Genomic DNA, 13163 nt, shown 5'->3' with positions numbered 1-13163 from the left:
TTATATATTAACTTCCTGGTTCCTACTCATATACTGTTATAATTGATTAAGTTAGTTAAATACAATGACCAAATAATTATAATTTTTTATTTTTTTAAATAGTAACTATTTTGTATAATAAAAAAATTCAATTAATTTTATAACAAAGAAATTATTACAATTACATACACTATTAAAGTATATTATACAATATATAATAGTACTTACAATTACTTAAAAGTATTTATTTTCCAAATGAAGCTTAATATATAAATCACATAATGTTTTATAACAGAATAGTCTTTGTTTGGCACAATACATATACAGAAATTATAATTCTTTATTCTTGTGATCATGAAGAATAATCTGTATCTTCTGATGGGTCATCATGATCAGTGTCTGTGTCGGTACTACTCAAGTCACTGATTGTAGTAACAATAGGTCGATTTGTATTTGGTTCAATATCAGAGTTATTGTCTTCCTTCCCCCATCCTTTCTGTTTCATTAGTTTCATGTCTTCTTTGGTCAACACATGAACAATTTCACCGCGTACCTTGTCTCCTTCAGCTATTGGTTCAATAACAACATAATCATTACGTTTTACCCATACATTTCTTCTGAATTTAGCTGGCATTGAAACGAGAAACGTTTCATTGTCTTCAACAGAGAATACTTCATGAAGATTGTTGCCACGACCAGCAATTATGCGAACAATGCGTTGATCATCTACTGGGCCATTCCAATCAGCAGTAAGCATTTCTTTCTGCACATGTTTACGTTTAGTCGCTCTAGACATTCTGGAAAAAATAACACTTAATAAAAAAAATTATTTACAAAATTAATTTTAATGTTAACGTAAGTCTTAAATCTATGAAATACATATTGTTTTTGTTCAGTCTCTTGTTTTATCAGTTTTCCTTTTTTTCTTTTTAAATGTGCCAATGTTTCCACCAGATAACTCTATAGCTTTTATAATGTCTAAAGACTCTCCAAGCGGCACTCCATAGCCTTTAAATAATCCATGTGGATTAGATGGTGTAACACAATCGTTTAGAGCATCCTTTCTAAGAGCTGTATCAACTTCAACTGAACTGAAAAATGCTACTGATTGAGGCAAATCAGTCATACCTAATTTTTTGACACAAAATGCTCTGACTAGCAAGTTTGTTACATGCAAAGCTAATGCAGTCTGATAACGATGTTCATCTGGTACTAAATAACGTATCTCATCGTGAAAACTTAGACAAAACCGCACATTAGGATGATTAACCAACGCATGCATACTAACATTAAATGAAGAAAATCAACAGCTCCACTTTGCACAACCCAATTAATTCTGGTAGGTATATATTTATCTATGTCCACTCCATTCATTTCTAAAGCTCGACTAAGTCTTGATTCTAAAAATGGAGTTTTTGGTTGTTTTGAACATGCAATTTGTTCAAGACTGTTAAACATTGCAGATTCTGAACCTCCACTCCAAATAGGTTTATTGAACAATTCATCAACACTTTTATTATATATATTACACAGCTCTTGTGCACCAAGTCGAGAATGTTCTCTTTTTTTAACTTCTGGTAAAACAGTGTCATGAAGTTTATAGATTCTGTTTCCTTTTGTCATGTTAAACATGGCTATAGCTTTTTGTTTTGCTTGGGCAGGGCTTAAGTCTGGATTGAACTGCTTCAATAACCGTTCAGAAAATGGTTTACCTGCACCATAAATCCTAGCATAATTTAATACTTTTGCATTATCTCTCGTAATTCCAATTGCTTTAGCAGTTGAACTATGCATATCTGTACCATCACTTTTTCTACCACTGAGAGTCATCCACCCAAAAGCTGTAGCACCGTGTTCCTTACCATAATATGAATCTCCAATAACAGATGCTATCCATAGTTCTTGAGAATCAACATCGGCTCCAACTAAAGAATAACCCGGAGGTGATTGGATCATACTACGTAACTCAGATCCAACGCGTTCATCAATGGCATTAGCAGCTGTCATCCATGTCCTTTCAACTGCTCTACGAGTTAATGTTCCACAAACTACAACCTGTGGTATAATGGCACCATATCCTTTTGATTTATCAGTCCAAACCACAATTTGTCCTTCAACCCGTTCTCGGTTGTTCCTCCAATAAGATAACATACGAGATATTTCAATAATGTGCTCAGCATTACTATCCTTACCAGACAATCCATTTTGAGAAAATTTATTTAAGAAATCTCGTGCAAGTGGATTTCCAACATTTAAATGATTTCCATCTTTATGTGGAAGTTTCAATATACCACAGCCTGTAGCTAAATTTTCTTTGCAAGGTTTATTTCGTATGGTTCTGTGATTTTTTTTTTTGAAAATACACTCATACTTGACTAAATTTGTTTGCACATTTTCATGAAGTTCAGTATTATTGATTTTTATTTTACAATCACAAGATACATTACTTTTAATATAGTGATCTTGTAATTCTTTAAGTGGTACCAATTCGGCATCTGGAAGTTTAATGTCAGTGTCATATGGTACAAGTTGGCCCCAACCATGCCCTCTCACATAATGTAGCGGGAGGGATTTCCACATAAGAGAAAGTAATTTAGGAACAAGGTGCATACCAGAGCTTATGAGTAATGGACCAGGAACCCAATGGGGGTCTTTGGGAGGTGCACACAATTTTCTATACCATTCTGGATAACCAGCTAAATGAGGTGTTTTAAGGGGCATTCGTTCACATGTTGCCATCAATGGCTTAAACATTTCTTGCAATTCTAAAAATTTTTTTTCATAAATATCTTCTGGTTCTATAGGTTTATTTTCTACTGTAATCTCTGGTTTCTTTTTTTTTTCTTTTTTCAGTTTTAATTCCTTAGGTATCCAATTTTGATCCCAAAGCCACAAATCTTTTTTATAATTGTTATTATACATCAATTGACAAGCTTGATTTGCTTGTTGTGAAAGTAAAAATTTAGATTCAATGTCCAAGTCTTCATATATTTCATTTGAAGTCTCCAGATACCTTTTCCAATTTGAATTTACTGGCAAATACGAAGTACCCAATTCTAAAATACCAGCTAGAGTAACAGGATGAGGAAAACGTTCTAAAAATAAAGGCCATAGTTTTCTCAACACCTTAGTAGTGGCTATAACATCATTTGCACAGTAGCTCATTAAGTTTTGAAAATCATTATTAATATCTTGTAGTGAACCTTTAACAAATATATCACGATCACTCTTGGATAACTCAGCCTTACAATATAATTTATACACTTCATTTAAACTATTTAAAGAGCTATGTTGTTGCCAGGATTCATCTTCAATGATATCCTTAGATTTTAGTAATGTTTTCTGATAACTAGTGATTCCACTGATGGCAACATGCAGAGACATAGTGTCTATAAATCTAAGACCTGTACGATTTAGCCAATATTGCTCCATAATTCTAGCTCTATCAAAAGCAACATGATGGCCTACACACAACTTGGGAGTGTTTGACCACTCTGTGATTTTCTCTTTGGACTTACTTGATGTCTCTAGTGGAATAAGATCGTTACATGAATAACCAAGATATCTACCCGACCTGGTATTACAGCTGATTAAGTCTTTACTCACCCAACTGTACCAAGCTTCTGAAGTAACAGCAGTTGCCAAGGTAGGTAAGTCACCTTCTCTACAACATACTTCAACATCAAAAATCAATACTTTTTCTTTAGGATAATCACATTGCTCAATTTCCTTCCCATACCTAGTCCAACCTTCTCTAAACACCCATTCTTTCGGAATATCTGGTATTTCTTGTTTTAAAAATTCATCCATTAGTACTGAATAGGGTTCACTTTGCATTTTACCAATTTTATAAAAGTGATCAACTATATTTCCCTCCAATGGAGGTAATTGGAGTTCAATATCGGGCACTTTATGTAATTTTGACGGCAAATCATATTTGGAAAGCTCATTTAAAGCCATCTTCAGAACATTTTCATCGGCGGTATAAGATTCGTTAAAAAGCTGATTATACAAATTAGCTGATAACATTTGAATGTTCAATGGATTTTTACGAAATTCCGTCTCCTTTGGTATCAAACGCGGTATTCTAGTCAACGAGTCTGACACCACAGTTTCTTCATCTCGAGATTTCTCAGCCAGCAGTTCGGTTATTTTGCCTGGTCGTTGGAATTTGGAAACAGTACAGTATTTTCCATGGCCACGCACACATTGCGCATAATAAACATTAGCACGCATCCAATACATTCCAAAACTATATAATTTAAATTATCAAAACACGTGCGTTATATGTACATAGAACCTACAATCTCAAAGATTTTAATTCTGATTAACGACACTTACCTTAGTAGATAAATGAACCCTTAATCATTTATAATATGCAAATATATAAAAAAAAGAAAATTTGTGTAAAACTATTAAATATATTTCACATTTTTTAATCTTCTTATTTTTTCGTGAAAATCAAACAGAATTATGTAAACTCAAAGTGAACAAGTAAATAATTACAAATTATAATATGCGCATTCAATAACACAAGTAGACGGTACCCTGTAAATTGTTATGCTCATGAAATACGAATAGTATGTGATCTTCAAAATATAACAAAACATTCAAGTAAGGCCGTTCCTAAGTTCAAGTTAGTTTACTTTCGATCTAAAGAGATAGTGATTACTTGATAAGAATTTAGATGTTATGTAGAATTTTACAGTTTATACTTACCAGTTTACTCCGAAATCATTACGTGCCTAAATGACTATTTTTTAAATATAAGTATTTTTTAAATTTCTATTTTTTTTTTCATCAAATCTTTGTATTAATTTTAATGATATGGTTATAATATTTTAAATTCAACGCCAATCACTTGTTCTATTTTGGCGCAAAGTGGAATCGTATAACATATTATACAGCGATATTATTTATACCTACACATCAAAATGTCTGGTAAGTTAATTTGTTTATATTTTTTATTTCTATGATTTTAATGGAAAATTTCAATAATAGTGTTAATAATCATTATATTTGAACATAATTAAAATTACTAGATGTTAAAAGTATCTACTTAAATGTTTAGGTTTTATAAATTATAAATATATCTTGCAAGCTTATAGAAAATAATAGAAAATAAAAAAAAAACTGTACCTATTGTATAATGATTACTTCAATTTTCAAATTTTTTAGATATTCCGTTATTGGATTTATCAAGTCAAGAATTGCGAAAGTTGCCAAAAAATGAAAACAGCCATATTATTAAAGTCTTAGATGTGCGAAAAAATTGTTTACAGAAACTGGAAAATGTTGAATATTTTACTGAACTCAATGAAGTAAATAATTCTAAAATAATGTATTCAATTGTATAAGTAATCAAATTAATACATTTTTTTTTTTTTTCAAAAGTTAATTGCAAGCCATAATCAGATGATGAGAATGTATACAGTAGCAAAATTAACAAAATTAGTAAAATTAGATTTATCTAATAATCATTTGATAAGTATTGAAGGGCTCAGAGATTTAATAAATCTATCATGGCTTAATTTGTCCAATAACAAAATCAAAGTAAGTTCTATTGTCTCATTAAATGTATAATATAGAATAAATAAAATATTTTACATGAGGTTTTATTTTTAGATTATTGAACATTTATCAAATAATGTCAACTTAGTGCACATAGATTTGTCATTCAACAGCATATCATACATTAACAATTTGAGTCATCTTTTAAAGCTTGAAGTATGCATTGTATACATTTTAAATAGATCTGAAATTTATTATAATTATTTATAATTATTGAAAAAAACATTTTATTATATTTACAGAAACTTTTTTTGCATTCAAATCATATTTGCCATTTAACCAACTGCCAGCATTTCCTTCCTATCAACTTGCTTACTCTTACTTTAGCCAATAACAATCTTAATGATTTGAATGAAATATCACAGCTTTGTCGCCTTGGTTCATTAAGAGAAATCACTTTAAACGGTAATAGCTGCCTAGAAGGGTACACATTTAACTATAGACCATTTGTTGTTAATTGGTGTCCTAGTGTGAAAATAGTTGATGGCTATGCTGTGGATGACATTGAAAAGTAAGTATTTGATAGGTTAATATAAATTAGACTTACTAATAATAAACATATTTCCAATATCAAAATTACATAAATTATTAAATTGTTTTCATTTATGTATGTATAATTTTTTGAAAATCTATAGCTGCTATATAGGTGGTTCTGAAATATTTAATAAATTTCATTATTTTTCAGTCTTAAAGCTGAATGGCTATATAGTCAAGGTCAAGGACGAAAATTTCATACTGGACAACATGAAGCTCTTGTCCGATATTTAACGGAAACATGTCCACTTACTAGTCATGCGTTAGAAACTGAACAAGAAAGAAAATTGAGATTAGTTTTGAGCAAAGCTCAACAATATAGAGAGCAATTACATAGTATGTATATACATATCATTTGAATTTAGAGTGATTTTTTTATTGTCATTTTTTATTTTGTTCTATATTAGGAACGTCTACACCAAATATTAAAGAATCAGGACAAGAATCATTGATGACTAGGAGTCTAGATCCTAGTGTACTGAAGTCTACTACTCAAAGGCTATCTACTGGTTCAGAAAGCTGTCAAGGAACACCCAGTAGTATGTCTCGTAGTGTCCATTTACCAGTGACTGAAGTTAGTTGTTTTGTCCAATCTCCACCTCTACCAGCTGCCAGTACTATGTTGCCGATATTAGACTCATTACCTAGTCCACTTACACCAAGTGCACCTAAATCAAGACCTATAATTGGTGTTCAAACTCCAGCTGGTGAAGAATCACGAGCACCCACTATGGAAAAATTGCAAATGATTAAAAATAAAGCGTCACAAATGAATGGTATTGAGAACAAAGGTAAATTTAAACATTATTAATTTTAAATATTATTTGTTTTAATTATACTTAAGTTATTTATTTATTATATAGATTTACATCAGTCAGCTATAGTAATACAAAAAATGTGGAGGGGATATCATACTAGAAATTTGAACAAAAATGTATCCAATATATATCAGCATGTGCAAATGCTACGTTTCAATCAATACATTAAGTAAGATATTTCATCTAATTTTATTATTTTAATTATATCATTTTGAAATTTTTAGGCAAATGAGTAAAGATTTAGTAGATACCAAAAGTACTCTCGAAAAAGAACATAAATTAGTGGTATTACAAATGCAAGCTATAAACGAGTTGTGGAAAAAGGTATTTATATCATCATCGCTTATTATATTTAATACATTTATATCATTTATGTTTATGACAAATCACAATCAATAGTATTGAAGTAATGACTGTTCTTTGATAAAATAAACATCTAGTATTATTTTGTAAAATTATGTTTGATTATGATAATTGTCATATTTGATATTATATTATATTTAAATGGATGACTGTCAGTATAAGCATATGCAGTATTATAGCATCAAAGTCCATTATCACACAAATTTCCAAAGGGCAATATTATAGAAACTTTATTTTTATATGGACCCTCTTCAATATAATCTTTTTCGTATATTTAAAAAATAAAAATTAATAAATAATTATTGTGAATGATTAAAGGTTAACACTATGGATAACAGATTAGGCACTGATAATAATGGTGATTCCAAGTGTGTGACGTGCTCTTCATTGGACACTAAGGTATTTAATATTATTGTAGTTTTATTATATTTTTAAATTATAACATAGAAAGAAATATATTACTATTGGTTTTATAACAATGTTTAATTTATTTTTTTATTTTTAAAGTTAAAAATTAATTACCAACAACCTAGCAAAAAAGATCAAGAATATTTACCTAGTTTCTGTATTTATTATAATTAGGACAGAGGACTTGTAGCATTTGCATATTTTTTTTGCACAGTCACAAAAACAGCAGAGTGTGAAACAAATAAGTTTCATGCTTCCACAAAGCTAGTTTTGAAATTTTATTGTGCATATAAATGCATATTTTACACTTTTATACGCTATTTTATATTTTTTGAGACATATTTTACTTGAATCGATTTTTTCCACAGCGACATTTTGATTTCAAACAATACAGTTAAAATGTTTGGATAAAAATTGATTAATTATTTATTTTTAATTTTTGTCGTTTAATATGGTTTTTGACTGTGCTCGGGCACACATTTTTCTTAGAAGCGATAACGATTTTAACGTACACTATACATACGACATCACCACCACAGATACGTGTGTACACCATGCAGGCTTTTATTCGATTAGGATTTATTTATAAAACGTTTCTTGACACGACAAGAATCAATATTAAATATAAAACATTTTAAGTGCATATTTTAATTGCATATTATGGGTTTTTTTAGTGCATAAGTGCTTGCATATTTAGAGCTACAAGTCCTCTGCCCTAATTATAATAGTTATCACTTTAAATTTGATCAACTAAATATCAACTTCCCTCTTTAATGGATAAAAAAATTATAAAACTTCATAACTGCTGGTTCTAATATTATATGATTAAAATTCACTTTCCATTAAATAAAAATTATTAGTTTGTTAATTGAAACTATTAAACTTATACTAAAGCATTTTGATATTTTATATCAAATTATAACAAAATTAATGTTTTAATTATGTTGATTTATAGACTTTTTGAAATCGTATTAACTATTAAGTATAATAATTTATTAAACACGATACATAAAAAAATTAAGTTAATTTTAATAGGCATAATATTTAATATATATTTATATATTACGTTAAAAATAGTAGACCTCAATTTTTGTGTATAATTTTTGATGTAAAATACTTTTATCTTTTGGATATTTTTCTTAAAATAGTTTATAAGAACAAAAACCAAATTCATATTTTTAAGGTTCAACAACTGCAGGAGTCTATGAATCATGTTTTACGATGTGTGAGCCCATCATCACAGAGTGTTGCAGAAACACAAACAGATATCACTGCTGTACAAACACCAGTTGAAGAGAATTGTTCAAACGTTAATGCGATCACTAGACCCAATTTTCTTCCACTCTCCAAATCTTGTATGAATCAAGTCGTAAAAACTAGCAATGTCCCTACAGCAATGTCTTCGGACATCTAAATTATAAATCTATAAAACCAAAACTATTCAACATTTCTACTGTATAATACTTATGTACTCAATGTTAGAAAATCATGAATACTGTTCCAATGATCTAGTCAAACTGATTGAATTTAAATATTCCTTTTTTTTTTATCTTTATTATCTATTTTATTTTTAAAAAACTTAATATTATATAATAGTATTATATGTAATTTAAGTTATTATGATACTCTAATTGGTTTTTTTTTATAATGATATTGTATAATAAAAACAATTTTATAAGTGATTTTGATATATCTATTTATGGAACTGTTCAGTGCTTAACATTCATCAACTGCCTTAAATATGACAAAATATAACATAAATCATTATTAATTATAGTTAGCTGTAAAAAATATTTTCCATTATCCCCCAACCTATGTTGCAATCAACATTCAATGACCTTTTTAACATATTTTATTTGAGGTCAAAATATTTTGCTTTCATAATGAAATTGAAATGTAAAAAAAAAGTTATGTAAGAAATCGAAGGTTTATGTCAGAGTTTAGGATAATTGAACTATTAATATTTAGAAAAACACCACTCAATAATATCGCCTCAAAATGTTTTCTATCTTTATGTTAAATACATTAATTTTCATAATTTACAATTTAATAATAAATATTACACTTTTTATAATAAATTCCATTATTATATTATAGGTATATTCTGTATTCTAATCAACGAGTTTGACACCACAGTTTCTTCATCTTGAGATTTCTCAGCCAGCAGTTTGGTTATTTTGCCTGGTCATTGGAATTTGGAAACGGTACAGTATTTTCCATGGCCACGCACACATTGGCATAATAAACGTTAGCACGCTTCCAATACATTCCAAAACTATGTAATTTAAATTATCAAAACACGTGCGTTATAATATGTACATAGAAGCTACAATCTCAAAGATTTTAATTCTAATTAACAATACTTACCTTATACCTTAGTAGATAAATGAACCCTCAATCATTTATAGTATATAAATAATAAATATATTAAAAAACGGTGTGTACATACACCGGACACCCGACCATGGTTAGTGTAGCCATAATGTACAACCAAAAAAAAAAGTATTATAAAAAGTAAATAAAAAAAAGTCGACAAGTGGGCACCGCTCTGCTGTACATTAGGGGGTGGGGTGGACCTCGGAGTAGGGTAGGTTAAATTTGAATGCAATGATAGGTATCATTGTATACGAAAAACGATTCTGAACGGAGATGATTTGTCAGTCTAAAATATTTAACGTTAAGTATAAATACAAACAATTTTATGAATTTTGAACTACAAAATAATTTGCAAATATTCATGATTTTGACGAATTTTTGTCGAAATTTGTACTTCAAATGCTAATAAAAAAAAATAGTGCCTATGTATTCTTATAATTTTTTAATCACTATAAGAATAATATATGAGGAACTTTGTATACAATTTTCAAATATTTTGATTGGACCAAAAAAATTTTATCGACACTTCAAAAAAATTTTTTCAGAAAAATCGAAAATTTCAGTTGTCTATAAATAACTCAAAATATTTTGAAAATTAAATCATGTAAAGAAAATGAAAAAAAAGCGGGCAAGTGAGTACCGCTCTGCTGTACATTAAGTGCCGTATGGATCATTATTATATATTATAGGAGTGTTAAATTTGAATCCAATGATAGTTATCATTGTATACGAAAAACGATTCTGAACGAAGATGATTTGTCAGCCTAGGATATAATTTCCAGTTGTTGGTGAAAAAGGTGGTTTATGTTTTAATGGCCTGAATACACCAAAATTTAAGTTCTTTTATAATTATTGTAAGCTAAACTTATAAAAAATCTTGTATTAAATTTTCAACTCTTAGCTACCTATACAAACATTTTTATGAATTATACCTACAAAATAATTTGCAAATATTCATAATTTTAACGAATTTTCGTCAAAATTTGAACTTCAAATGCTAATAAAAAAAAATTGTGCCTATGTATTCTTATAATTTTTTAATCACTATAAGAATAACATATGAGGAACTTTGTATAAAATTTTCAAGTATTTTGATAGGGCCAAAAAAATTTTATCGACCCTTCAAAAAAAAATTTTCAGAAAAATTGAAAATGTCAGTTGTCTATAAATAGCTCAAAAAACTCAAAATATTTTGAAAATTAAATCAAGTAAATAAAATGCCAATCTAAATAACTGGTAAAATTTTCAAGTATCTACGACTTATACTTTTTGAATTATAACAAATATCAAAAATCGTTTGAGGCTAAACCGTTATTTAACGCGGTTTTCTAAAAATTTAAATTTCAAACACTCATAAAAATTTTTTGTCTGAATCCGGTAGAGTTTTTTTTACAGATATTTGAAGAAAAATGTATGGAGAACCTTGTACCAAATTTTCAAAACTTAGTTATAAAAGAAAAAAATTTTATGATTTTTCAACTTCAAAATTACTTGCAAATTTTCGCGTTTTCGACAGATTTCGTAAAAATTTGAACTATTAACTCTTATAAAAAAAAATTGTGACTAACGATTTTTAATTTTTTTTAGATACAATAAAAACAACTCATAAGGAACCTTGTATTAAATTTTCAAAACTTTTTGGTCATCCAAAAATTTTTTATCGACACTTTAAAAAAAATTTCTCAAAAAAATCGAAAATTTCAGTGGTCTATAAATAACTCAAAAAAAGTCAAAATTTTTTGAAAATTTAACTATATACAGATACCACTGACATTAACATTTGGTGAAAATTTCAAGTATTTTCAGTGATTAGCTTTTGAATTACAACCATAAAAAAAAATCGATTTGGTCGAAAACTGGTTTTGCGGAAAAATTGCCGTTTTTCCGTCATTTTTTTTTTGTTTTTCTCGATTTTTTTGAAAACTGTTGGAAAATGTTAACTTTTTACCTCTATAATGCACCAAGGATATTCACTTTTACATCGGAAACCACCCCCATAGTTTGAAATTGGAGCATTATTTCGACTAGTTATGCTGTACACAGACACAAAAAAAAAAAAAAAAAAAACACACATCATTGTAAAATCAATACATTCATCACTTCGTTCAGAATCTAAAATGGACAAGAGTTTTTTCTATTAGTTGATTTGTAAAAAAGTTATTTTTAATTTAAAAGTTAATGTATGGTTAAAATTAACAAGTTTTCTTCTTAAATATTTAAACTTAATTAATTTTGGAGCTGAATTATATCAATGAGGAAAATTAGTTTCCATAACCAATAACCATGATGAATCAGCTAAAACAGTTACAGTGCATTTTTTTATAAATATGATCAATAAGTTTTTTTTATTATTTGTAATAATATACTGATACATCATAATTGTAAACAGCTTAAATACAATAAATAACGGTCAAGTTGTTGCACACAAATAATGGTTAAATTCAATACATATCTTTCATCACTGACAAAAGGGACGATTTATATTGTAAGGTCACATAGAAACTCATAAGTTTTTGTTGCAAAGGGGTGCAAAACATGTGACTTGTTCATGTGTGCTGGATACAATGGATAGTCAAATGAGTTTCTGCCACCAAGGATAAAACTAAGCCTTTAAAAAACATAGGCCTTTGATGGGGGCCGCCTGTGATTGGTCAGTATGACAACATTGTCCTTCTCATCATAGCATATGGAGTGTGTACCAGTCATATGAGAGATATCTTTCGACACCAGATCCTGCAAAGACAACTTGGATTCGTGTGTTCAGAGAATTTCTTATTTGTATTACCTTATTATATCACTGCATAACATTTAATAAATACTACTGTAGTTAGTTAATATACTACATATTATTATAATATTCTCGAAAACCCTCTGACGATCAGGAGGAAAGCAACAAGTGTAAATTTAATATTTATACTTGATAGGTGATTATATTCTCTAGCACTTTTAAGTATAGGAAAGTCTCATAGATCTGGTTATTAATACTTAGGCTTATGACCTAGTGTATGCCATATTAAACGATTTACCTAATTTTATTTTTAATTTTACGTTATTACATATTAGTAAGTATATAAGTCTAACTATTATTAGTTGTTATGAGAAACAGAATAAAAA

The 13163-nt window shown here is 28.6% G+C and overlaps 3 protein-coding genes across 4 annotated transcripts; 1 reads left to right on the top strand and 2 right to left on the bottom strand.

Annotated features, from left to right (window-relative positions):
• Window positions 1-60: 60 nt before the first annotated feature.
• LOC114129160 (probable RNA-binding protein EIF1AD) lies at window positions 61-10075 on the bottom strand. Its single transcript, XM_027993806.2, has 2 exons — window positions 10048-10075; window positions 61-776 (listed from the first exon to the last, which is right to left on the bottom strand). Exon 2 carries the CDS (start codon window positions 773-775, stop codon window positions 332-334), a length of 444 nt encoding a protein of 147 aa, XP_027849607.1. The 5' UTR covers window position 776; window positions 10048-10075; the 3' UTR covers window positions 61-331.
• LOC114129158 (DNA polymerase subunit gamma-1, mitochondrial) lies at window positions 678-4466 on the bottom strand. Its single transcript, XM_027993804.2, is given in 3 exon segments — window positions 678-1245; window positions 1248-4231; window positions 4321-4466. Coding segments are annotated over 2 exon segments (3351 nt in total). The 5' UTR covers window positions 4225-4231; window positions 4321-4466; the 3' UTR covers window positions 678-871.
• Window positions 4447-9355, top strand: LOC114129159 (centrosomal protein of 97 kDa). Of its 2 annotated transcripts, none has more exons than XM_050197017.1 (11): window positions 4447-4593; window positions 5158-5300; window positions 5374-5532; window positions 5605-5706; window positions 5793-6061; window positions 6236-6420; window positions 6492-6875; window positions 6948-7071; window positions 7127-7226; window positions 7584-7664; window positions 8857-9355. In XM_050197017.1, the coding sequence occupies exons 3-11, from the start codon at window positions 5395-5397 to the stop codon at window positions 9085-9087; spliced, it is 1614 nt and encodes a 537-aa protein (XP_050052974.1). In that variant the 5' UTR covers window positions 4447-4593; window positions 5158-5300; window positions 5374-5394; the 3' UTR covers window positions 9088-9355. The 2 variants fall into 2 exon arrangements, with proteins under 2 accessions (XP_050052974.1, XP_027849606.1); XM_027993805.2 differs by lacking the exon at window positions 4447-4593 and adding an exon at window positions 4687-4920.
• Window positions 10076-13163: the final 3088 nt, after the last annotated feature.

Source organism: Aphis gossypii, chromosome 1 (assembly GCF_020184175.1).
Source record: "Aphis gossypii isolate Hap1 chromosome 1, ASM2018417v2, whole genome shotgun sequence".
Lineage (NCBI taxonomy): Eukaryota > Metazoa > Arthropoda > Insecta > Hemiptera > Aphididae > Aphis > Aphis gossypii.
Note: the sequence above shows the minus strand (reverse complement) of the source record. Positions and strands in the feature narration are given on the sequence as shown.